The sequence below is a fragment of the Cyanistes caeruleus genome, chromosome 16 (genome assembly GCF_971803275.1).
Source record: "Cyanistes caeruleus chromosome 16, bCyaCae1.hap1.1, whole genome shotgun sequence".
NCBI classification, from domain to species: Eukaryota; Metazoa; Chordata; class Aves; order Passeriformes; family Paridae; genus Cyanistes; species Cyanistes caeruleus.
The window spans coordinates 699,130-722,320 of NC_141716.1; the positions used below are offsets into that span (position 1 = coordinate 699,130).

At 55.3% G+C, this 23,191-nt stretch overlaps 1 protein-coding gene and 1 long non-coding RNA gene across 6 annotated transcripts in view; one reads left to right on the forward strand and one right to left on the reverse strand.

The window, feature by feature from the left end:
- The window catches only part of B4GALT5 (beta-1,4-galactosyltransferase 5), a 32,542-nt gene extending 14,593 nt beyond the window's left edge, over positions 1–17,949 (reverse strand). Inside the window, exon 1 of one of the 5 annotated variants that reach the window (XM_086852529.1) lies at positions 17,726–17,949. In XM_086852529.1, coding sequence (XP_086708655.1) covers positions 17,726–17,852 — 127 coding nt within the window. In that variant the 5' untranslated portion in view covers positions 17,853–17,949. Of the gene's footprint in view, positions 1–2,440; positions 3,333–8,122; positions 8,393–12,362; positions 12,857–17,725 lie in introns of those variants that run through there. The other 4 variants (XM_086852528.1, XM_086852530.1, XM_086852531.1 and 1 more) reach the window with 4 other exon arrangements.
- On the forward strand, positions 1,504–5,555 carry LOC147650112 (uncharacterized). Its single transcript, XR_015276911.1, has 2 exons — positions 1,504–1,720; positions 1,839–5,555. It is a non-coding gene; the product is annotated as an uncharacterized LOC147650112 (long non-coding RNA).
- Positions 17,950–23,191: the final 5,242 nt, after the last annotated feature.

Below are 23,191 nucleotides of genomic sequence, written 5' to 3' on the forward strand. Positions count from 1 at the left end.
ATGAGCACTGAAGTCTTCCTGTAATAATTTCTCTGTTAGTATTTTCGGAGCACTTCTAATCAAGAAACAGCTGACTCTCTCATGGAAAATTAGTTTCATTGTGATGATACATACTAGAAGAGGCAACAGGGTAATTTGCAGCTTGGGAGCTGATTCAAAGGGGACTGACTGCGATCTGTGCCAGCCACTGACACAGGACAGGGACAGACCTGGCACACCTCACTGCTGACCCTGACACGCTCCCCTCACCCTCTGCAGCAGGGGGACAGCGGGGTACCCCAGCTGGGAGAGCCAGCCACGGGGCCTGGGGGCAGGAAGAGGGGCCAAGTGGCTCACAGCAGCCCCGCACGCCTGCGGCACTATCAGCGCCCAGCACGGCAGCCAGCCTTTCCTGAGGAAGGAGCCAGCCTTCCTCTGCTTTGAGATTCAGGGCTTTCTGTCACATTCAGCATTTTTCCCATTCATTAGTCCACTCGTGCTGCAGAAGCACAGAGGGGCTGTTTGAGCTCATCATGGTCTCACTGCTACGTGCAGCCTTCTCCTGCCAGCACCTGGAGCCACACTTCAACCAGCAGAGCCACAAATCAACACACCACAGGAACTCCTGCTGAGCGCTCTACCAGCTGCTTGGAGTGGGCACAAGGTGCCCAGCAGAGCTGGTGGGACACCTCACATGGGAGATGCAGGGACCTGGAAGGGGAAGGGTCCCGCAGGCAGCACGGTGGGTGCTCAGGTCACCCTGCCAGGGCTGGCAGGTCCTGCCCGCTGCAGACACTTCCCGCAGGGCCCAGAGACAGTGAAACCAGCAGAGTCATGGCTACATTAAGGCTTTTGCTAAGCTCTCCCCACAGATCCCCAGCATCAATCCAGCTCCTTTAGCATTAGCAATACAAAGGGGTTTAATCAAGCTAAGCCTCTAAGGCACTGATAGACAGTTACGATAGTCTTAACTCATAAATAACCCAGCCAGGAAAAGTAGCAGCATCCCAGTGTTAATACACCATGAGACCTCTGTCTCTATTAGCTTTCCAGTGGCACTGTATTCCCCAGACATGCTGAGTGCCAGAACAATTAAATAAGAGGTTCCTATTAGTTTTAGAGAATTTAATATTAATGCCATCACTGTTACTTAGCCCTTTGCCTCTAAATAGCACAGGAAGGAATAATCTGATACATTAAATGGTCTAAGAATTAACAGTGCAGCAGCAGCACTGAGCTGGTAATTACAAACCACTTGTCCCCAAAATTGGCAAGTTGGCAGCTTGCACGTGCACACAGCAAGCAGGAAGATGGGAGGCTAAAGTGACACTCAGTCAAAACCTGAATATGGGAAATTCATATCTGAGCTGTCTTACAGAAAAATCACCCTGGGGAAGCCTCAGCAAGGGGGGGAAAATCCGTATTATTCTGAGACCCTGAATTTTTCACATACACATTTAAGGTGGCAACTTCCATTTGCGCTCCCACAGCTGCCTGCACTAAGGTGCTTGTGCCACTGGCTCTGAAAAGCTCTGCACTGGCTTTAGGACACCCAGCAAGAGGAGCACAGCGTGTGCTGCCCACAGGGAAAACTCAGAAGGCCAAGGGAACCCACAAAACATCTACAGCTCCAAAGCACCCACGGAAGGAGCTCTGCAGCCCAGCAGCAGGCAAGGCTGGTGGTGGGACCGAGCCCCAGGTCACCCAGGCACAGCGGTGACAGGGCCACGGCGGTGACAGGGCCACGGCAGTGACAGGGCCACGGCGGTGACAGGGCCACGGCGGTGACAGGGCCACGGCGGTGACAGGGCCACGGCAGTGACAGGGCCACACTGGTGACAGGGCCGCACTGGTGACAGGGCCACGGCAGTGACAGGGCCACGGCAGTGACAGGGCCACACTGGTGACAGGGCCACGGCGGTGACAGGGCCGCACTGGTGACAGGGCCACGGCGGTGACAGGGCCACAGCAGTGACCCAGCCCCGGGCAGGTGGGAGAGGCAGGAGCACACAGGTTACCTGTGCACCTGTAAATTCAGCCTGGGCTTTGCCAACCCCAAGAGCAATCCAGGGCTCTGTGAGGAAGGGCGCAGTGACACGTGCAGGCCGCAGCACAGAGCACAACAAGCACTTGCCCAAGTTAAAGATTACCCTTCCTCGAGAGATTCGCACTCTGCTGTGTTAAATGCCATGCAGGAGATGTGAGTGCACAGGAGCACGTCTCCTGTTTATTCTCCATCCCTCACCTCCATCCGGGCTGCTCTCCCCATCCCGCTCCCTGCCCCAGGAGCGGCCTGGGAGGAGCAGAGAGCGCTGGCAGCAGATTCCCAGAGCACAAACACACACAAAATGAGCAATCAAAGGCTCTTCTGCAGGCACTGACACCGACACCGACCCGACCTCGGGGCTGGCAGCACCGGCTGCTGCTACCACAGCAAACATTTGTGCTTCCAAACACTCACAGCTCAGCGTTTGCTCCTTCGCTTCATTAGGAGACAAAGGGTGGGAATTCCTGCATCCTGGACACCCTCTGAAGGCCTCAGGAATCCCAGTGCCTCAGCCCAGTGCTCTTGTAGGATCAGGATGAAACAAACAGAGGGAGAGCTTTCATTGAGAAAAGTAATAAATAAAAATTAAGTGAATGTTTGGGCAAGCGAGGGAGAGGAAAAACAGGCAGATCCTCCACAGCACTGTCCTTGAAGCAGGAGGGCAGGGAAGGGCATGGACAGCTCAGGACAACTCCTCATCCCCTGGGCCATGGGAACTGGAACAGCTCTGGGAGACAAAGAAAATCCTCTGCTGCAGGCAGGCCCTGGCACCAACCTGAGCATCCTGCTCAAACAGGCAGTGACAGGACACGGGGGAGAGCGGGGACGTGTGGAGTGCTGCTGCCCAGGAAACGCAGACAACAGGGAGTTTCACCAGTGCTGTCCTTCACCAGCTGGAAGCAATCTAGAATGCAGTCAGGCCACAGCAGAGAACAGGAGCCAGGTGGGATTTGGATTCCGTATTCATCAAACACCAGTTAAATCGATTTTGAAATCATTGATTTGTTAGTCTTCCAAATTAGGAGATTATACCCATTGGAGAATACCCACTGGAAATTGTTAAAAAACAGTTTAAGAGTAATGGATCTACTGACTCAGTTCACACACTGCAAACTGCACTGCCTGGCGTTTGAACACCCTGACTTTGATGGAGAAAAAGAGAACAGGTTCTGTTGTTTTGGCTATTCCCCCCCAAAAAACCAAAGACCTGATTCTTCAAGCATGTTTTACAAGTTCAGCGTGGCTGAACAAAAAGGGCTATCACATGCACAGCCTCATGTCTGCTCAAGGGAGCTGTTCCAAGGGCGGGTCCAAGAGGCTGTTCCAGGTCAGTGCTTTGCCTGTCACACCAGGCTGGACCTGCGAGGAGCCCTCCTGCCCAGCATCCCCTCTCCCCAGGACATCTCCTGCTGCAATTACAGCTACAGCATGCTCCAGCACCTCCTGGCTCCAGCACCTCCAACAGCCAGCACGGGGAAAGCCCAGCTCCCAGCCGAGCTCGCCCACGATGCCCAGGAGATCTGCAGGGGCTGGGAGCGGGGCAGGGATCAGGGCAGGGATCAGGGCAGGGATCAGGGCAGGGATCAGGGCAGGGCTCCTCACCCCGTGCAGGGCTGCCCTGTGCCCAGCCTGTCGCTGCCTCTGGCCTCTGCAGGGCAGGTGGGGACCCAGCAGCCGGCAGGGAGGGCATGGCAGGGGCAGAGTGCCACCAGGCTCACCCTGGGCACACCCAGGACTGCCCTGCTCAGCAGGAGCTGTGGCCTCTCACCCGACCCAAACCTGCTGTTTCCACTCCTGGCTAAAAGGCCCAGAGCCAGGCCCACCTCTGCAGTGTCATGGCCAGTGCCTGCCAGTGGCAATAAAGCATCCCGAGCAGCCTCAGCCCTGGCACTACAAAGGCTGCTTCGCACCATGGAGACCGAGGAGAGAGCCCTCTGTAGCAACACCCCAAGATTGTCCCTGCTGCAGTTTCTTTTCTGTACATTGCCAGGTCCTGGGAAAGCAGCCATCCCAGCAGCCACAGCCCCACCTCCACACCATGCATCTGCCTGGCTCGTCAGCCCTTTCAACCCCTAAAAAATTCTCCAAGCTGGAATTCTTCAATCACGTGGCATGACTGTTGTCTGAGATTTTCAAAGGCAGCAGCTCAGAGCTCCCTGCCAAGGGTACTCTCACCATGCAGTGCCATTTAAGACCCACAGCAGCTTGGCCTCCACAGTCAGATTACAGAGTTGTTCTTGTCTGCAATAATTAAAGGCAACACTGTGAATGGCCTCTCCAGCTGCTGTGTTTTATTAGAAACAAAACAGCTATCAGAGAGAGGGTGCAACTTTGAACTTCCAACACACAGACCATTACCTATGGGATTTTGTAAGAACTCTGACGTCCTAAGACATTTACTAGCTTTGTTGTGAGCTATGCAACCTTGGAATACACAACATTTTTATATGATTTTCTTCCGCCTGACAAGCAAACTGGCAATACAGCTGCTGTAAATAAATAAACTGATTCCATTGTCAGTGTAGGGAATGACTTCACTGGAAAGAACTCATCCCTCTATCTGTGAACTTATTTAACACCTAAAAGACTGTCCATCAAATCCCAGCCCGTGTGACGCCTTCCTATGCGTCAGCAGAAAAACAATGGCATGATGCCATGAACAGAGGAAAAGAAAAAACCCTTCTTCCCATCACCCCACAGCCATCCGTGCCCTTCAGGACCAGACCCTGGGGCTGGGCACACACAGACACGTGGCTCGTGGCTTGTCCCCAGCACTGCCCTTCTCTCCTGCCTCTGACTTGTCCCCCTGCCCAGACACGGCCAACATTCACCCACAGCACGGCCACGCCGGCGCCAGGCACAGGAAAACCCTAAACCTTATCATTGGAAGGGGCAATAGAATGCCCTGGCAGCAGAGAGCAGGCTGGCACCGCCCTGCACCACAGCACTGGCTCAGAGCTGTGCCTGAGCACTGCCGTGAGGTTACACATTAATCCCAGATAAGCAGGCACAAGGCTATTGAGCCAGCCAGCTCAGCAAGGGATCAGCACTTCCACAGCCCCGAGCTGCAGCCAGGGTTCACGGGACATCACCCACCAGGGCTGGGCAGCTCACAGCCCTGACTCCCACCCCAGCAGGTTCAGCTGGGTTTGTGCAAACAGGGAACAACCTGAGGCAAGCTCAGCAGAGGCTGGCTGTGATCAGACTGTGGAGATGGGGCACTGGGCACAAAATATCCTGCCTGTCCCTCTGTGGGCAGGAGCAGCCAGCGCTGCCTCCTCCTCCTGCCCCGGGCCACCAGCGCTCACCTGGCTCTGCAATCGCTTGGGCAGGGATGAGCACACACAGGGGCACACGAGTGAACAGCCTTTTCCTCCTTCCTCCCCCACTGAAACACCTCTAAGCACCTCGCACACAGCAGCAACTTCAGTTTCCTGAGGAGACTTGAGTGTCTGCCAAGTTCTGACCACTCTCTTATTGATACGTGCAACAGGGCAGAGGGGGAAAAATAATAAACTAATCAATTCCAGCCTGTCTGCAGCCAGAAGTCGAGCTCTGCAAACATGGGTGAGACACAGGGCTACCTTGGAAAAACTAAACACACGGGGAATGGGAGGCCAGTGCTCCCAGGTGGAACAGCCAGAAGAGCTGAGCAGGCAGGGAGGGCAGGACTCTGCACCAGGGCAGCCCCAAAGGGCCTCAGGAAGGAGCTGGTTGAGCTTTCCCACAGACCCTGCCCACATCAGCACCTCCAACTCACCAGGCATGGCATGAGTCCATGGCAGCGTGGGGAAAAGGGGCAGTGTCAGCTCCCACCTGCTCTGCCACCAGCTTTCTGCAGCACAGCAGCAAACCTGACAATGACTGTGTTAACAGGCATTTTTAATTTTTTAATCAGGTGAAAGCAGGGTTAACCTAGAGCAGCCTGGAGCTGGGCAGCCCCTGCCCCCTTCCTGCCACAGCTCCCTCCATCTGCTCTGGCCCTAGGGCCCTGCCAGCCGTGCTCAGAACCACCAGCCCTGGGGCTGCCTCACGGGGCCAGGCACCAGCACAGATCCTGCCCACAAACTCAGACCCTCTGGTACAGGCAGACACCCAAAGTCAGGCTGATGGGGTGATTTCACACTGACAAACCTGCCCAGGCCTTTGAAACACAAAGGGATGCTTGAGCAGTCCTTGCCTGTAACTTCACATAGGAGTTAGGGCAGGAAGATGCATAATGGGGCTGGGCAGGAAGACTGAGGTCTGACTGCAAACTTTATTTGCAGGTTTGATTAGCAATAAATTAGACATGGAACATTTTACACCTGGCTGTCATACAAGATGCTCTGCCAGCCCCACAGCAGGGCTCAGGCCACATCCAGGAGAGATGGGGCAGCCAACACAAGGGGCCCTTGGCACAGGCAGGGTGTGACACAGCCTGTCCCCGCACTTGCTCCAGGGTTATTCCCACTGCAGCGGGCAATGAGGCAAAAACAAGGTCTGAGAGGCAGAGGGGAGAGATGTTTGCAAAGTCCCAGGGAAGGGAAGGAGGAGTGATGCTGTGGGGAGTACCTGCTGCTGCCTGGGAACAGCCTGATTCACCTCAAAGCAGGTATGGACCCATGTCCGTACCCATCTCCTCCAGCCAAGCCTTTTGGTTGGGGTATTTTCAGTTCCACAGGCAGTGCCACAGCCACATTCACACAGCAGGAGAGCTGTGACCTGTGTTTGCTGTCCTTGCATCAAACAGCAGCAAGACAGAGGTTGGTTCCTAGAATAAACTTCTCCTTTTAAGAAAAAGAAAAGGTGATTTGAATAACCAGTGTATTTGCAACATCTTGCTCCACTGGACCATCTCACTGCAGGCAGGTGAGGCGGTGCAGAGCTCACAGACACGGAGTCAGGGCAGCCCAGAGCACCAACACCTCTCATGGCAAAAACCCCAACCCTACAGGAAAGAGACACCACACACCCTGGACAAGGTGCTTGCCCTGCCGCTCCAGGAGGACCCTGAAAAGCACAACAGCTCTTAACTGGAAAGTAATTTTAAACTTGCCTCGATAGCTGCCTGTAGGGGCAGTTCTGAGCCCTGGGCTCCTGGGTGCAGCCAAGGCCACAGCAAGGAGCGAGTGCCCCTGGGCTGGCAGCAGGAATGAACACCCTCTGCTCCTCCACCAGCAGCACCAAAATCCTGCTGCCAAAATCCTGCAGGACCCAGGGCAACTCCACCAGGACAGGGGAGGAGAGGCCCCTGTGAGCTCCAACGCTGCTGACAGCCACATGTGGGGCTCCCTGTGTGAGCAATAGAGTCTGGCTCTGATGCAGGGCCACACGAGCTCACAAGAGTCACAGCTGCTTTTCTAGAAGGTGGAAGCCTGACTGCCAAATGTCAGAGCATCTCACTTAGCTGCCAGCATGAAGCTTCATGTACCAGGAAACACGGTTTCAAGCTGAAAGTTAGAAAAGGAAGCCTCTTCCCCAAAATCCTTCGTGGTGGTCAATGACTAACAACGTTCTCACACTCCTACCTCCCCATCTCCTCAGACTTCTCCAATTTGGTTTTGTGTTTGGTCACTGCTGCCGTCAGACCTGCCTGCGGAACCTCCGGCTTCTTCGAAAGCACGGCTTGCCACACGGCTCAGGAATATTGCTGCTCAATAGCTGGTCTCCAGGCTGGTATTTCCAAGGGCTTTGATCCATTCCAAATAAGGCAATCAGCTTAGCCCTTGATTAAATACATAGCATAATCCACCTAAATCTTGTTAGCTGAGAAGCAAGTTGCTCGTCTCACCAGTTGTGGGTGGCACTGCGTGTCACTGCGGGCCAAGGGGGGCTGTGGCACTGCACAGGTGTCCCTTGGGCCATGTCCTGGGCAGGCAGCAGCACTGGGGCAGCTGGTGACCACAGCAAGGCCACTCCAGCAAGCCCCTGTGGGCTGAAGATGCAGAAGTTCATGGGACCCTTGCGCAAAGCTTCCCCTGCAGCGTGCAGAAAGCGCGTGCCCCCTCCCAGCTGGCAGCTACAGGGAGACTGCCCTCAGGGCAGCGGGCACCCAACAGCCAGAAAAACCCTTTAAAAGGAAAAAAAAATAAATGGAAAAGAGAAATCACTGACCCTGAGCAGGGAGGGGGGCAGGCTGCAGCATGGAAGGAGGGTGTGCTGGTGCTTTGAGGGAATGTCACACCCCAGCAGTTCTCCCTTCCTCGGGAGGAGTGAATCAGGAGCCCAGCACTGCAGAGCCTCAGCAGAACAGGATGAGCTGAGGGGGAGGCACAGCACAAGGGCAGCTGCTGCCCTGCCAGACAGAGGAGCCTGCCCAGGGGAGATGCAGGAGTGCAGCCAGGGAGATGCAGCCAGACACCAGCCTGACACACACCTGCAGCTGCTCTGGCCAGTTCCTCCAGTGAGGAAGGGGAAAAGCAGCACCACCTCCCTCCTGGTCCCAGCCCCTCTCCACTCCTCTGCTCTCCCCAGAGCACACACCACACCTGCCCAACAGAGGGACATGGGGAACGAGACAGCTTGGGAAGCCTGGCAAAAAGGAAACCCTCCTTCCCCAGGTGAGCCCCATTCCTCTCCTGCACGGCTCTGGGATTGTATTTACAGGGGAGTCTTCCAAACCTGCCAGGGCACAGCAGGGGAGGACCGTGAGGATGTTGTGTCCCCACCAGAGTACCCCAGCAGCCACCCCAAGTTATACTGGGATAGGGGACAGCAGAAGCTGCTCCTGAGATCACAGCAGAGGTGTTCCTTAAGTCTTTAGAAGACAAATCCCCTGACAAGTGCCATTGCTCCCTATCTCCCTCCAGGTTCCAGACACGCAGGGGACCCACTGGGCTGAGCACAACCTGCAGCAGCAGCCCTTCAGATCTCTGTTCCATGCTGCATTAGCAGCTCCAAGGCTTCTGCAGCAGCCAGGCACGTCTCAACAACTACTGGAAGGATTTTAAGTTAATTTAACCCCATTAACACATTATATGGCTTCTGTCATCCCAACTACCCTAAAAAGACCAGGTAAAGATCTCAAAGGGAATGCAGGGACGAAAAAAAATATTTAAAAATCAGTAAAGAGGGGAAAAAAGAAAAAAAAGAAGTCTTGGGTGCAATCCCAAAACACAGTTTTAGACAGTTCAGGAAAAAACTTCACAGGATTTCATACAAAAAAAGAAGGCAGCCAACAGAGGCAGTATCTGTTTTCAGCAAACACTAGCCAGGAAGGCTGAGCAGAGCTCAGCTCGCCAGCCATCAGCTGGTGTAACAGGAATCAGGTTTTTGGCACAGGGATCCTCCCCCCAAGCCGGGCAAGGGAACAGGCTGCCCGCAGAGGAGCTGGGATGATAAATGACAGCAGTTGAGCACTGCAGGGGCATTTCACCGCTTCAGAGGTTGCTGCTATAACAATCTTCTCTGACTCAGCAGCTGAAAGGGACGCCGGGAAGGAAGCACCATAAAAAAAAAGTCATGCATTATTAATATGGACTCTGGCAGCAAGACATGAGTTGGAAAAACACTGAGGGGGGAAAAAAAAATGACTGCAGAACGAGAGCGAGCTGCATGTGTGGAAGCATTTCACATTCCTGCAGGAGCGGGGGCCACCCTGTGTCCCTCCAGGGTCCCCAGCTCCGAGGGCAGCCGTGTTTGCTGCCAGGAGCTCACGCTGCTGTCCCTCGACTCCGGCTGCCGCAGCTCTGGCCTCTCCTGCCTGGCACACGGCTGCTCCAGCAGTTCATTTTTATTTACCTGTGCTCTGTGCATCGCCTGCTGATCCCACAGCTCCCCCCACGCATCCCAGCCCTGCCCTGCTGCCGCCAGCAGCCGTGCCAGCAGTGCCAGGGCCCCTGCCAGCCCCGCGGGCACAGCGGGCACCGAGGCAGGCACTGGAATGCCTTCCTTGTCCTGCCAGGTAGCGAGGGAAAAAATATCTGTTTGCACTTGACTACCTGGTGCACTGCAGTGTTTGCTTTCCTCTTCTATTCCAACTGCTTTGTACAGGTTTTTTTGAAGGCAATTCATAAACATCAGCATTCATGCAGCCGTCTTCTCCCCTTCCCACCCAAAATCCTGGCTCCCAACCAGCTGTTGTGGGGAGACACCATCAATCAGGAGTGTGCAGGCATCCCATGGTCTGCAGCAGCCTGTCCTGTCAGTGCAGGGAACCCCCCAAGCTGCTGTGAGCACAGCTCAGCCCAGCTTGGTCTCTCCAAAGCAAGGCAGGTGCCTAACACAGCACCAGCTTTCAAGAGTCTCCTTTGATAATTTGTATGGCAATAGCATTCAGTAAAACCAAACAATTATTTTGCCATAAAATTCTCTAGACACACAAACAAACCCTGGTGGAACTGCCTCACCACAGCCCAGCCCACAGCAGTGCACTGGTGCACTCCCATTGCGTGTGCAGTGGCATCCCCCAAACAGAAACAGCTCCAAACCTTCACCTTTCAGGCTGGGGAGGCTGAGGGTGGGAACAGCTCCACAGCAGCTGTCTCACACACACCTCACCATCACACACACCTCACAGCACGGGCTCCCACCCACAGGGGAGACTGAGGCACAAAAACACGGTCCTGTTTGAACTCACATCCCCTGGAAGCAGCCCCTTCCCTGCCACAAGAGCTGGGGGACAGACACAGACACAGCTTGGGTCCTGTGTGTCCCTGTGCTGCAAGGGGGGCTGGCCAGCCCCAACAGCATCTCCAGAGGGGCCCCAGGATGAAAGCCCCACTCAGGACAAGGGTTCTAGAGAGGTTTGTGCCACGGATGCCACATACAACTACAGGCCTAAAAAGGGCAGAACCCACTGGTTTTGCACCTCATACAAGAAGCTAGGAAAAAAATGACCTTTAGGAAGTCACACGCTGTCACCACACGCTCTCAGCCACAGCCCCAGCAAGCAGGCGCTGACCATCGCCTCCCCCGCGCAGCCAGCAGGGAGGCAGCAGCTCAAACCCAGCTTCTCACACCCTGCAGAAACATTTACGTGCCTTGAGAAAGCAAAGTGTCAAATAGGGAGCACTGAAGCTCGTGGCTTTATCAAAAACACCCACAGTTACTACAGAGCACAGTGGGTCCCCAAACACACCTCCCCCCAGCTCCCTCCTGTGCTTTAGCAAGGCCAGCAAGCCCCAGAAAATTCCTTTTATAATGAAAAAAGGAGCTCATAGCCCTGGCCATCGTACTCCACACCAGAGCTGCACCCATGGGGACGCTCCCCAGCAGGACAAGGGCTACATGTGCTGTCCCTGTCACCCCTGGGACCCTTCCAAGCAGAAGATGAGGATGGCCAAGGGCTCTTCTCCTGCCGGGCACTGACATCACCCTCAGCTTTCCAATCCACCTTTCCTTTCAAAATAAGAGCAGCTCCAGGGGAATGCTGAAAGCCCTGGTGGTTTTCATGTTATCTATTCCACATTCCCCCAAAAAAACCACACCCGCCAACAGCCCTGAAAAATTTCTCATTTGGGCTTATCTTGCATTTCAACAGCACAGTCCACTATACATTTGCTCCTCCATCTCTCCAAACAGGACTAATCCCACGGTATTCAGAGCTAGTGCTAGAAAAGCTTCAAACACACATTAACCACCCTAAAGCATCCCCGTTCAAACTGCTGCCAGCCAAAACCACAGCCAGAACAGTCTGAATTCAATGGAGAAGAAAAAGCTTGTATGGAAATAAACTTTACTAAAATAACCCAGCAAAGGTTTTGTCAAAGTAAATACACACATTGTATTGTGACAATGATGCTTTAAAAATAAAGCTGTTCAGGGAATGCTTTCCTTGCTCTGTACAGCTGCAGATCAGCTTCTCCTCCAGACCCCTCACCCCCCAGTGCTGCCACAGGGTGAGCAGAGGGCTCTGCTGAGCACGTCAGCCAGGCCACCACCACTGCTGCCAGCCTTCAGAGGCTCCCCAGGAATTTCAGGTGAGATTGAGTATCTAAAGACTCCATGTGCTCGGATATTTAAATCCACCAATTGTAGGAGCATTCAAATGGGATCAAGTGCAAACACACAGCTCCCCACACTGCTCATCTCCATTCCCTGCATTGGTCCCCAGGGGGGTTCATCATACCCCGCAGAGCAGATGCTGCCTGAGTTAATGCAATTAATGAGTCCACCTGGAAGAGAGGCAGAGGATCAGCTCAGGAAATAAAGCAGCAGTGTCAGAGCCCTTATCTCCAGCAGAGCCAGCAGCCACAGGAAGCAGCTGAGCTCCTGGCCTTCCATGGCCTCCCAAACCCGTGAAGACCACGTCTCCTGGGCTGACAGCATCAGTGGTTTTGCTTTAAAAAAAAATCTGCTCTGCTACAGTTTATTGAAGTTTTGAAGCACTCAATTTGCAGGAATGAACCAGTACCTGGAAGCTTTTGTGTCTGCCAGTCAGCTCCCAGAAGCCAGGCTTCCAGAGACACACGGATGAAACATGAACTCTTCACATACTCTGCAGTTGCAACACCCAGGGAGGCACCAGCAAAATAACCCAAACCAGACGTGCCTGACAAACAGCACAGGTGCTTACAGGCAAAGAAAACCCAGTAATTCATCTGCTCTCAAACCTTGTAATTTGTTAGCCTTGATCAAGAGGTGGTCTCCAACCAATGCTCTGCAGCAGCAGCATCTTGGATGCACAGGAGCAGCTGGGTGGAACAGGGCTGCTCCCCACCCCACACCTGCCTTGGAGGAGCCTCTTTGCTGGAAGAACGTGGTGCTGCCAAAGGAACAACTTCCCACAGCTGCAACCAGCCTCCCTCTGCTCGGAGCACAGGAGAGCCCAAGCTCAAGTTCTTGTATCAAGGAGCACTTGAGGATTTCTTACTACCCCCAGTCACTGTCAGATCCGATGATGGCAGTATCCTCTGTGGGATACGCTGTGGAAGCAGGCTGTTCCTCCCTTAGCTTGTGAAATGCTGCTTGGCAGATTTTCTGGGCAGAGGAGGGTGAAGGAGGGCAGTGCTGCCATGTTCCACGGTAAGATACCACACTCCTCCTGCTGCCTGGGGAAGACCTGGAGATGGCAGCCATGGCTATGACAGCATAAACCTCATTTCATTACTGCAAGCTGCACCTTCCCCTTGTGTCCCTGCTCAGACAGCATCCAGGCACCCAGCAAACCCAGAAGGACACCTGCAGCCAGCCCTGCCCGGCCAAGCTGAGGCCATCGTGGCTCCGTGTCCTGCTTGGACGGGCTGGGCACCAGCACTCAACTGTGCTGCCCCTCGTTCAGACTCTGCCCTGCCCCTTCTGCCCCCATCCCCACAGCAGTGCTCAGGAGGCAGAGCAGCAGCCACCCACTCCCCCACACAACGGGGGACTCGGCCAGACCCCCCAGCCCAGCTCCATGTCCCCCAGTGCCACCCCCCTGCCCGGGACCTTGGCCACCACTCTTCCTCTGTCCCTCACCACCACGGGCACTCGACCCCTTCCCACAGTCCCTCCATCCTGGGACAAGCTGGAAGTAGCAAAATCTCTTGCCATTTTCTCCCCTAGAACTCCTCTGTCCTAAGATCTGCCAGGCTGAGGCATTAAACGACCAAACTGGATCAGCCACCTTTGGTGATACAATATTGTTCCAAAAGCCACAGACAGACAAAAGCTGTGCCAAGGCAGCTGCTGGTCCCCACAGCACTGCTCTGCTGGTCACCAACACAGAGCCTGACACAACAGCGTTTCAAAGCACTCCTGCCTATCAAAATCAAGTTCTTGCACCATAAATGTAATTCAGGGCTAGTGGTGCTACCTCATGCCCCGTATGACCGGTTGGGAGCAATTCCTGATAAGTTTGGAGGAAGTAAAGCCAGACTGAATTACAGCTCTCTCCCTCTCAGCTAACAATCTTTCACCCAATAATTTAAATTCTCTACATTATTTTCCTCCATAAGATCCAACCAAGTACGACTCCTGTAGAAATCAAAATTTAAAATAGTAAAATTAAATAAAGAGGCTCCAACATCTGTCGAGACAACAAAGGAAAAGCCAAAAACTGCTAGCTGAATGCCAGGGAAGGCCCCTGCCAGCCCTCCCAGCCACCCTCTACACCAGGACCAAGTCCAAGGTCTGACAAGTTCCCACTGTTGCAGTTAGAGGTATCAAGATGAAATAACTTGCAGCTTGAAAAAGCATTACCGCTTTCAGCTGCAGGAGGATATTCCCTTGATTTCCTAGGCCTTGTTCAAAGAGAATAAAACCAGACACTTGTAGGAAAGCTGTATGAGCCACCACCATGTGAGAGCAGGACACGCAGGGACGACCCCACATCCCATGGATGGATTCAGAAGCAGAGCATAGGATGAAACAGAAAGAGCCTCTTGGGGTGTTCCATCCCCAAGTCAGCACACTCTTTGTGTGCCCACATCATCCTTGCTCCAGCACTGGGCTCTGGGCACAGCCACAGTGACTCTGGCAATCCCATTTCTCCACATCCCATCTAGGGAAGGCAAGAGGCACAAAAGCAGCTGTCCCAAGAGGGCAAGAGCCTCAGTGCCAAGAACAAGCCCTGCAAAGTAACCTGTCCAGGTGGCCCCGACCTCCGTAACAGGACAAGAACTGTTTGCCCAGTGCCAAGCTGTGTTTTTTCCAGGACTAGGCCAGTGTGAGTTTGTGCAGTGAAAGCCCAGCCCACCCCCAGCCCCACGGCTCAGAGCTCAGCAGCGAGCACGAGCGAGCTCCCCAGGCAGGAGCAGCCCCACGCACCTGCTGCCCGCAGCGGGGCCCTGTGGACACGAGAGCGGCTCCTGGAGCCTGCAGCCACCGCAGCCCCGCCGTGCCTCGGCCCCTGCCCGCAGAACAATCGGCCACCTCATCCCGCTCACAATGGGACCATGAGACAGACCCACACAGTCACCCGGCCGGGAGCCAGCGCGCGCCGGCAGCAGCGGGGAGGACGAGGAGAGCTGGCAGCATCCGTGCCACGGCCGGCTCTCTGGAGCTCACCTCGCAGGGCAGCCCGGGGTGCCACCGGCACGGTGCCGTGCGCGGAGCACACGCGGCTGTCGGATGCAGGAGCTGGGAAGGAAGCGGCGCTGGCTGTTTACTTTGGATCGCTCTGCACAAACCTGAGGCCACAAAAACATTTCAGTTCTGTAGGAGGAAACCTTGGTGAAGAACAGGAACGAGAAGCTGCCTTGGCCATCACGTAAGTCCGGGCACGACACAAATGTAAGGCCCAAAAGCCCTGGACTCGCTGCAGGAGCCAAGCATGGCTATTTGCTGACAGTAAACAGGAATTTCTTCCTGCATTTCCGTCTGGAGCAGACTGCTGGGTTACCTGGGCTGTGAGGAGCCAAACACCACGGTCAATCGGAGCAGGCCAGCACTGGGCAGGCAACTCAGAACCCAGGCTGGGCTCCCCTTCCCCATCTCCAAAGGGCACCAGGAGCAGTTATCCAGCTTTCCCAGCAGACGAGCATGCCAGCTCCACACCAATGCGCTGAGACAGCACCCAGAAGTGCAACTGTCCCAGTTTTCTCCTGGCACTGGCGCACAACTGCCTGAACACAACACGGCTGGCAGTGCCGATGAGATCTTCCCCCACAAACACGGGGCTTGGGGACAGGCTCCCAGCCATGGTGACAGCACACCCTGCCGTGGGGATGCCATCCTGCCACAGGGCCATTCCCAGCCCAGAGGGGCTGATGCTGCCCAGGCAGGGCAGTCTGGCTCCAGCCTGTGGCACCGGGCAGACAAAAGCCCCTCTAGGCTCCAGCTGGTTCAAGCTCACTTGCAGCTTCAGGTCCCATTTATTTGGATTTTTTTTCTTTTTAATTGAGATAAATCAAGGAATGGATTTATCACTTCCTTGCCCATGGTTTAGCCAATGAACTCCAAGTCCTCCTTCAGCCATTTCCCCGGCATGCCCTACGAGGGATGGTCTCAGGACAGAGATGTCCCCAGGCCCTTCCGTGGCCATGGAAGAGCAGCCCAGCCCTGCTCCACGCACTGAGGTGGCAACAGGCAGGACAAATGCCCCAGAATTCTCTGCTGACAGCATCTCTCCATCACCCACACATGGGCAATTTCTTCAAGACCCCAGCTCTGCTCATGTCCTACATCACTCGCTCTTCTCCCAGGCTTCCACTCACTACTGCAGCCTGAGAACAAACTCCCTCCAAGTGCTGAGAGGATTAGCCCAGGCGTCCCAGGAATACTGGGCTGGGTTTTCATGATGAAACATTTTTGGCTGAAAAAGGAAGGAAATAAAATTAAAAAAAGGAAGCACATCTTCTGTCACCTGATGAGAAGATGACTCATAACATTACTGCCATCCATGGTCGGGTGGGGTCAGGGACCACCAACACTTCCCTGCCTCCTCTTTGGGCATCACAGATAGCAGGAACGTTGGGTAGGACGTGACTGTCTTATCTGGGGTCCACACAGGGAAGGGCCTCTTGGCACAGAACTAGTCTTAAACATATTTATACCCTGCATCATCTCTAAGACTGGTGACCATGCAGAAGTAACACAAAATTAATCAGAATACTCTAAAAAAAGGAACAAAACCATCCTTACAAGAGAAATTTCCTTCTTGAAGTGCACTTCCAGCTGGGCCCTGGGAAGCTCATCCACATCCACGCCATTCCCTGTGCCCGCAGAGGGCCACAGGATGCCCTGGATGCAGAGCCACGGGCCCCACACCCCATGAACAGGATGGGCCAGGCTGCACCTCCCGTTAGCACCCGTGTGAAACCGTCCTCCAACAGAGGCCAGAGGGGGCTCGGCAGCCCCCAGGGCCGTGGCCAGGAGCTTGGGGACCTGGCCACCGGGACAGCAGAGCCCTGGGCACCACGGCGAGGCTCAGCATGCACAACCTCACTTAGGATGTGCCCAGGACACGGGCAGAGCTTCATACACCAGCCAACCCCTTCTCAGCCCTGGGAAAGGCTCCCAAAGCCCAGAGGCAGCCACGGGACATCATTTGTAAATAAAAACCCACAGAAGTCACCTTGAAAGCACACAGAGACCTCCTTGGGATGTCCAAGATAGCAATGGCATGAGCAACACCAATGACATTTCAAGGAGAAAGTCCCTATTTCTTTGGAAAGGGCTGTTTCTATAGAAATAAATTGTTGCCAAAGTTTGGTTGAAGGCCAAACCACGAGCCTTGGCTCCTTGCAGAAACGAGATACACGGCATGAAGAGAACAGATGCTTTCCGGGCACGAGTCTGCCCGTATCTCAGAGGAGATGGACAGACAGCCCCAGCAGCACCGGGTGCTGGCCATATTGACACACGGCTCCTCCAGCTCCCCATCAAGCTATGACAAGGAACACAGGAACGAGTACACTCTCCTTCTAAAATACACACTTCTCATCTTCCCACTTGACAATCAGAGTAGGATTTCCGCCAGGGAGCACGTTCGGATCACAAGCACTTGGACAACACTCCAGTACTTCAAAACAAACTGCGGGCCGGGCAGCAGGCAGGAGCGGGCTGGCTGTCCCCGCTCGGCCCCGCGGGGAGCGCGGCCGGCACCTCCCGCAGCCCCGGGAGCCGCAGCCGCCCCGAGGGGCTCCGGGGGCAGCGCCTCCTCCTCCGCGGCCGCGCCGGGAGGTGAGGACGCGCTGCCCAGCCCCGGGCACCGCGGAGCCGGGGGCGCCGGGCCCGGGCCGCCCCTCGCCGGGGATGCCGCGGCCCCGGGGCCGGCCGGCCGCGGATTACTCAGCGTTTCCAGCGGCACACGGTGCGTCCGCGCCCCCCCGCCCCGGGCCCCGGCCCGCCGCTTACCGATGCCCGGCGCCACATAGACGAAGTAGAGGAAGGAGGAGGAGAGCGAGAAGAGGAAGAGCGCGGCCAGCAGCGAGCGCCGGGGCAGCAGCCGCCAGGCGCCGCGGGGGCCGCGGGGCCACCGCATGGCCGATGCGGCGCCGCCGCCGCCCTGCTGCCGCTCGGCCGCCGCTCACATGCGCCGAGGCCCGGCGGGAGGCGCCGCGCCGGGGCCGCTCCGAGCCGCCGCCCGCGCCCAGCGCCGCCGCATGAATGTGCCGCGGCGGGGCGGGGAGCGGGGCGGGCGGCGGGGCGGGCCCGGGCCCCCGCAGCACCGCCGGCTCCTCGGTGACGCCGCCCCGCGCACCGCCGGTGGTCCCGGTTCACGGGCGCCGACCTCGGGCCCGCCCGCCGCGGTTCCTGCGGTGCCGCCGGTGCTCCCGGGATAGCCCCGGGACGCTCGGCAATGGCTCCGGGCCCCCGCCACAGACTGCAATGGCCCGGGATGCCCGGCAGCCGTCAAGGGACGCCCGACAGCGGCCCCAAGACACGCAGAAGTGGCTGAGGACACCCAGCCGTGGCCCCGGAACGTTCATCAATGGTTGGGGACACCCAGGCGTGCCCCTGGGACACCCAGCCATGCCTCTGGGACACCCAGCCGTGCCCCTGGGACACCCAGCCGTGCCCCTGGGACACCCAGCCATGGTCCAGGGACACCCAGCCGTGCCCCTGGGACACCCAGCCGTGCCCCTGGGACACCCAGCCATGGCCCAGGGACACCCAGCCGTGCCCCTGGGACACCCAGCCCCAGGAGAACAAGGGCTCACCCCCTGCCCCGGCCCAGCAAGCATCAGGGGTCTGTTGGAGCGAGTGCTGGGTGCGCCAGACATTGTGTGGGGGAATACGGAACCAGAGGGGAGGTGATGGACACAGATGGGTGGAAGGGAAGAAGGGGCAAAGTCATCATGGTCAGGGCAATAATGAGCAGGACCAGCAACCGGCAGCCCAGTCGGTTACACGGTGATTAAGTAGTTTTGCACACATTTGTGGGCAGCTCCCCTCACGTCTGTAGGAGGAGTTGGAAGGAGATGTGGAGATGGCTGAAAATTAAAATATGAGAGACCAGAAACACCGTCTTTATCGAGGGAGCCGGAAGTTGCTGCAAAGCAGATGGGGCCCAGCCCAGCCCAGAGAGGACTGGTTCGTGCCTCGTTTATGATTGCAGACTTTGCTCGGGGGAGGCTGGAAGGAGAGATAATTCCTATTTCACCAACAGATAATGGTGAGGAAACCAAGCCCAGGCTTCAGGCAGGAAGGGAGGCTGTGGGCCAGACATGGCCAGCTGCCACCTCCCAGGGTGGGCAGCAAAGGCAGCAGCACTCCCAGGAATGATGGGCTGTGGGACAGGAGATGGGGACAGGCCATCTGCCAGGACATGCCCTGTGTGTCCCTCCCGACGCGGGTCCCAGGGATGAGTCTCCCAGGCAGGGAGCGAGGCACGCTCAACCCAAAGTGCCGAGCCCAGAGCACGGTGACAGCGGGGCTGTGGGCTGGGCAGTGCCCAGCCTGGCACCAAACACTGGGATAAAGGATTCTCCAGGTATGGCTGTGCATCGCTGTAACCCCTGCAAGGACCAGCCCCCCTTCCAGCCTGGGTGCAGGAGGGGCAAATAAAGAAAACAGTTCCCATGTTCAGCAAAAGGGACACAGGCAAGCTTCTCGTAGATACAGAGTCTCCCTGGAGCAAGGATATAAAAATAAAGTTAAAAAAAGAGAGAAGTTTAGCAGAAAAGTAGAAATCTCTCTGTGTAAAAGGTAAGGCATTAATTTTCTTCTTGTGCCGAGGCATGGAAGGATGCTGAGGAAACCAGGGATTTGCCTGGAGAGGCTGCATGAGCTGCATTAACTTCAGGAATGAGGAAACTGGTACTTGTTCTTGTTTTCCAGGACTGCTACTCCATCACCACCTTCACTGAAATAAGTTAAATCCTGAGCCCTATTAACTTCTGCTAGTCCACAGTACTGCAGCAGAACTGCATGGCCAAGTGGTGGCTGGATTTGCTGTTCACAAAATAGCGTTTAGCCAACTTCTAAAAGGATGCCTTGGGCGAGGAAATGCAAGAAGATTTCTTGCTTGGTTTATGATTTGTTTGATGCAGACATGGTCAAAGGTGAGACATCGTCGCAACCAATAATCTAACCTTTAGAACATATTTAATTAGCAATGACATTGCTGGAGGAGCCACCCAGAAACTCGCTCCCAGGCCTGGGCTGCCGCAGTGGGGACTGTCACAGACAAATGAAGTCAGGGAAGCCTTGGAGCCACACTGGGACATGCCTGCCCCACTCTGACTCACCTCCCATCTCCCTCTCTCCCCAGGGCTCCAGTCAATCCACTTCACTTTGACCCTTTTCTCTTGATTTGTCTCTTCCCCTCTCGTCCTTCCCTGCCTCTCCACTGCACCCCAGCTAAGGGATCAGGAGCATCGGTCAAAGCCATCCTCCCACTTGTTATCCTTTGCCAACAAAAAACAACGACATGAAACGTGACGAGAGGTTTCAGTCTGGGACCATTCCAGGGGCCGGGTTAGGACTCGGGGCAGGGGCACTGCCAGGTGGGGCTGTGGCCAGGAGTGCAATGGTCACTCGTGCCCAGGGAGCCCTGGCTCTGCCCCACTGCAGCCTGCAGCCACCGCTGCAGCCACCACTGCAGCCTGAAGACACCTCTGCAGCCTGCAGCCACCACTGCAGCCACCTCTGCAGCCACCACTGCAGCCCTGCAGCCACCGCTGCAGCCACCGCTGCAGCCTGCAGCCACCGCTGCAGCCCTGCAGCCACCTCTGCAGCCTGCAGCCACCTCTGCAGCCACCACTGCAGCCCTGCAGCCACCTCTGCAGCCACCACTGCAGCCCTGCAGCCACCACTGCAGCCAGCTCTGCAGCCTGCAGCCACCGCTGCAGCCTGCAGCCAGCTCTGCAGCCCTGCCAGCTGTGGGGAGCAGCAAAGTCCCGCTTTGTGCAGAGTTTAAGCGACCGGTGGGGCCTGAGACGCTTTAAGAAGGGTTTGTTGTGAGCGGCTTTGCCAACAGCCTCGGGGGGAAGGCAAGGTCTATTGGTGCGTGGCCATGAGCAGGAATGGAGGGACAGGTCCTGCCAGTGCACCTCACTCCGAGAAGATGTGGCTGCGCCCTTGGAGCGGGTCTGCACACAAAAGACATTTTGTATCTGGAGGGAGAGCAGTTGGGATGGCTCGGAGGGAGGGAACGGACACTGTTGCACCATGCGTGGTCTGGGGAGGTCTGGGGAGGTCTGGGGAGGTTTGGGGCGGTTTGGGGAGGTTTGGGGAGGTCTGGGGAGGTCTGGGGAGGTCTGGGGAGGTTTGGGGCGGTTTGGGGCGGTTTGGGGAGGTTTGGGGAGGTTTGGGGAGGTCTGGGGAGGTCTGGGGAGGTTTGGGGCGGTTTGGGGAGGTTTGGGGAGGTTTGGGGAGGTCTGGGGAGGTCTGGGGAGGTTTGGGGCGGTTTGGGGCGGTTTGGGGAGGTTTGGGGCGGTTTGGGGCGGTTTGGGGAGGTTTGGGGAGGTCTGGGGAGGTCTGGGAAGGTTTGGGGAGGTTTGGGGTGGTCTGGGGAGGTTTGAGGCTCCATTTATAAAGGTGAGGGCAGTCAGTGTCACACCGTGTCGCCCTCCAGCTGCCCAGCAGTGCAGCTTGCTTTATCTCTTCCCTGGAGCTCCTGCTGCCAGGTGCTTTGTGAGGGAAGTGGGAACCTGAGCTGTGTCTCCCAGAGACAGACAGAAACTCGGGGTGCACTGGATGCTGAGCAGCTCTCAGCCTTGCAGAAGCAATGTGCTCCCTCTGTGTTTCACTAAATGTCTCTCGGCAGCACAGTGTCATCCCGGAGCAGGACGCAGGGGATGCATGCACAGTAGGAATGTAAATGTTTTTTACATGCACACCCACAGCCCCAGCATATGCAATAAATACACAACAGCATATGCTATGAGCCAGATCAGAGACATAATTATTGATGCAGCAGGTTTTCAGAAAGACACAACAGGGTGTGTGCTTAATTTGGCAATGCGAGCACACCTAAGCGGCCCTGGCATTTTCGGCTGGGTATCAGACCACTGCCACCCACGGATGCAGCCATTGCATCTCACATTGGTGTCAGCAGCAACACAGAGGAAACCAAAAGCAGGTATTTGTTTGTTAAAATGGGAAAACTCCACTGAAGGCTTCAAGATGCTCCCTGCACACAGGAGTGCTGTAGACCAGTTCCCAGATTATGCCACCCACTACACTTTCTAGCAAGTCTATTAAGGCTCTGATCTTAGCAGCATCTGTACACGTGCCTAACCATAGGGATGACTCATTCTGCCGGAGTCAAGAGATGTGTCAGAGCTCCCAAAAGGAGGCAACATCCACAGAAACGATTTTGCAAAGCTCCACAGTCACTTGGAAGGCAGCTCTCATCAGAGAAATCAGAGAAATAGGCTAAAATGTTTGTCTTCTCATGGCACATTGCAGAGATTCAAATGATGTTGTTCATCAGCCCACCTCTGAAGGTTGATCATCTGATCCAGTCAAAGAGCAGACTTGTGCAAAAACTCATAAAATGCCTTTGAGATCTAAATACTCAGTCAAGGGAATACAGCAGGCTGTACTTCCCAAAGAAGAAAATTTCAGCTGATGAGATGAAATTATTTTGTAATTCAACACAAGCAATTTATCAGTATTTTAAAATACTGCTTTAAAAAGTCCCTCACAAAAGGCTATGACAATGGCTGGGGTAAACTATTGCCAAACAGCCCAAACTGTCTAAGAGTCAGAAAATAAACAGGCTATTTCCAGTACATCTGGAGGTCAAGAGGAGAATGCCAGAAAGCTCTCCACTGGGGCCAGCCTTGTTTGTGGATCAGATGGAAGAATGCTGCTCTTCCCTGGTCTGCAAGGACTTCAGGCATAACCAGATGAAAAGGCAATGGAGGAAGAGGTGAAACCCTGCCTAACTCCTGCCAGGTGACAGGGATGGAAAAACATCTGCATTATTTAGGCACACAGCTGGATTTCAAAACTAGCAGCGGAGCCAAGACCGTGGGGTGAAATTCTGCCTCTCTTTAAGCTACCTGGATTCATGGCTTCACACCATGTAGAAATACAACTGCCTTCCAGAAATCCGGGGACAAGGACAACCAGGAACAAAAGAACATTTCAGAGGAAATTGCTTTCTATTAACTCATAATTACATAATGCAAAATTAACTCTCAAAGGACAATAGCTTAATTGGATTCCCAAAAGGGGAAAACAGTTGTATGGTGAATAAGAACTTTCCACGGTCACATTAAGTATCATGGTTCAAATGCAGAATATAAATTCTTCTGCTGTGAAGCAAAAAACATGCCCATTTCCTTCAATAGCTACTGCAGAGGGGCTCTGAACCATTCCCACTCAATCGCTGACCAGTGGCAAGCTGCTCAGGTGACCATACAAAGT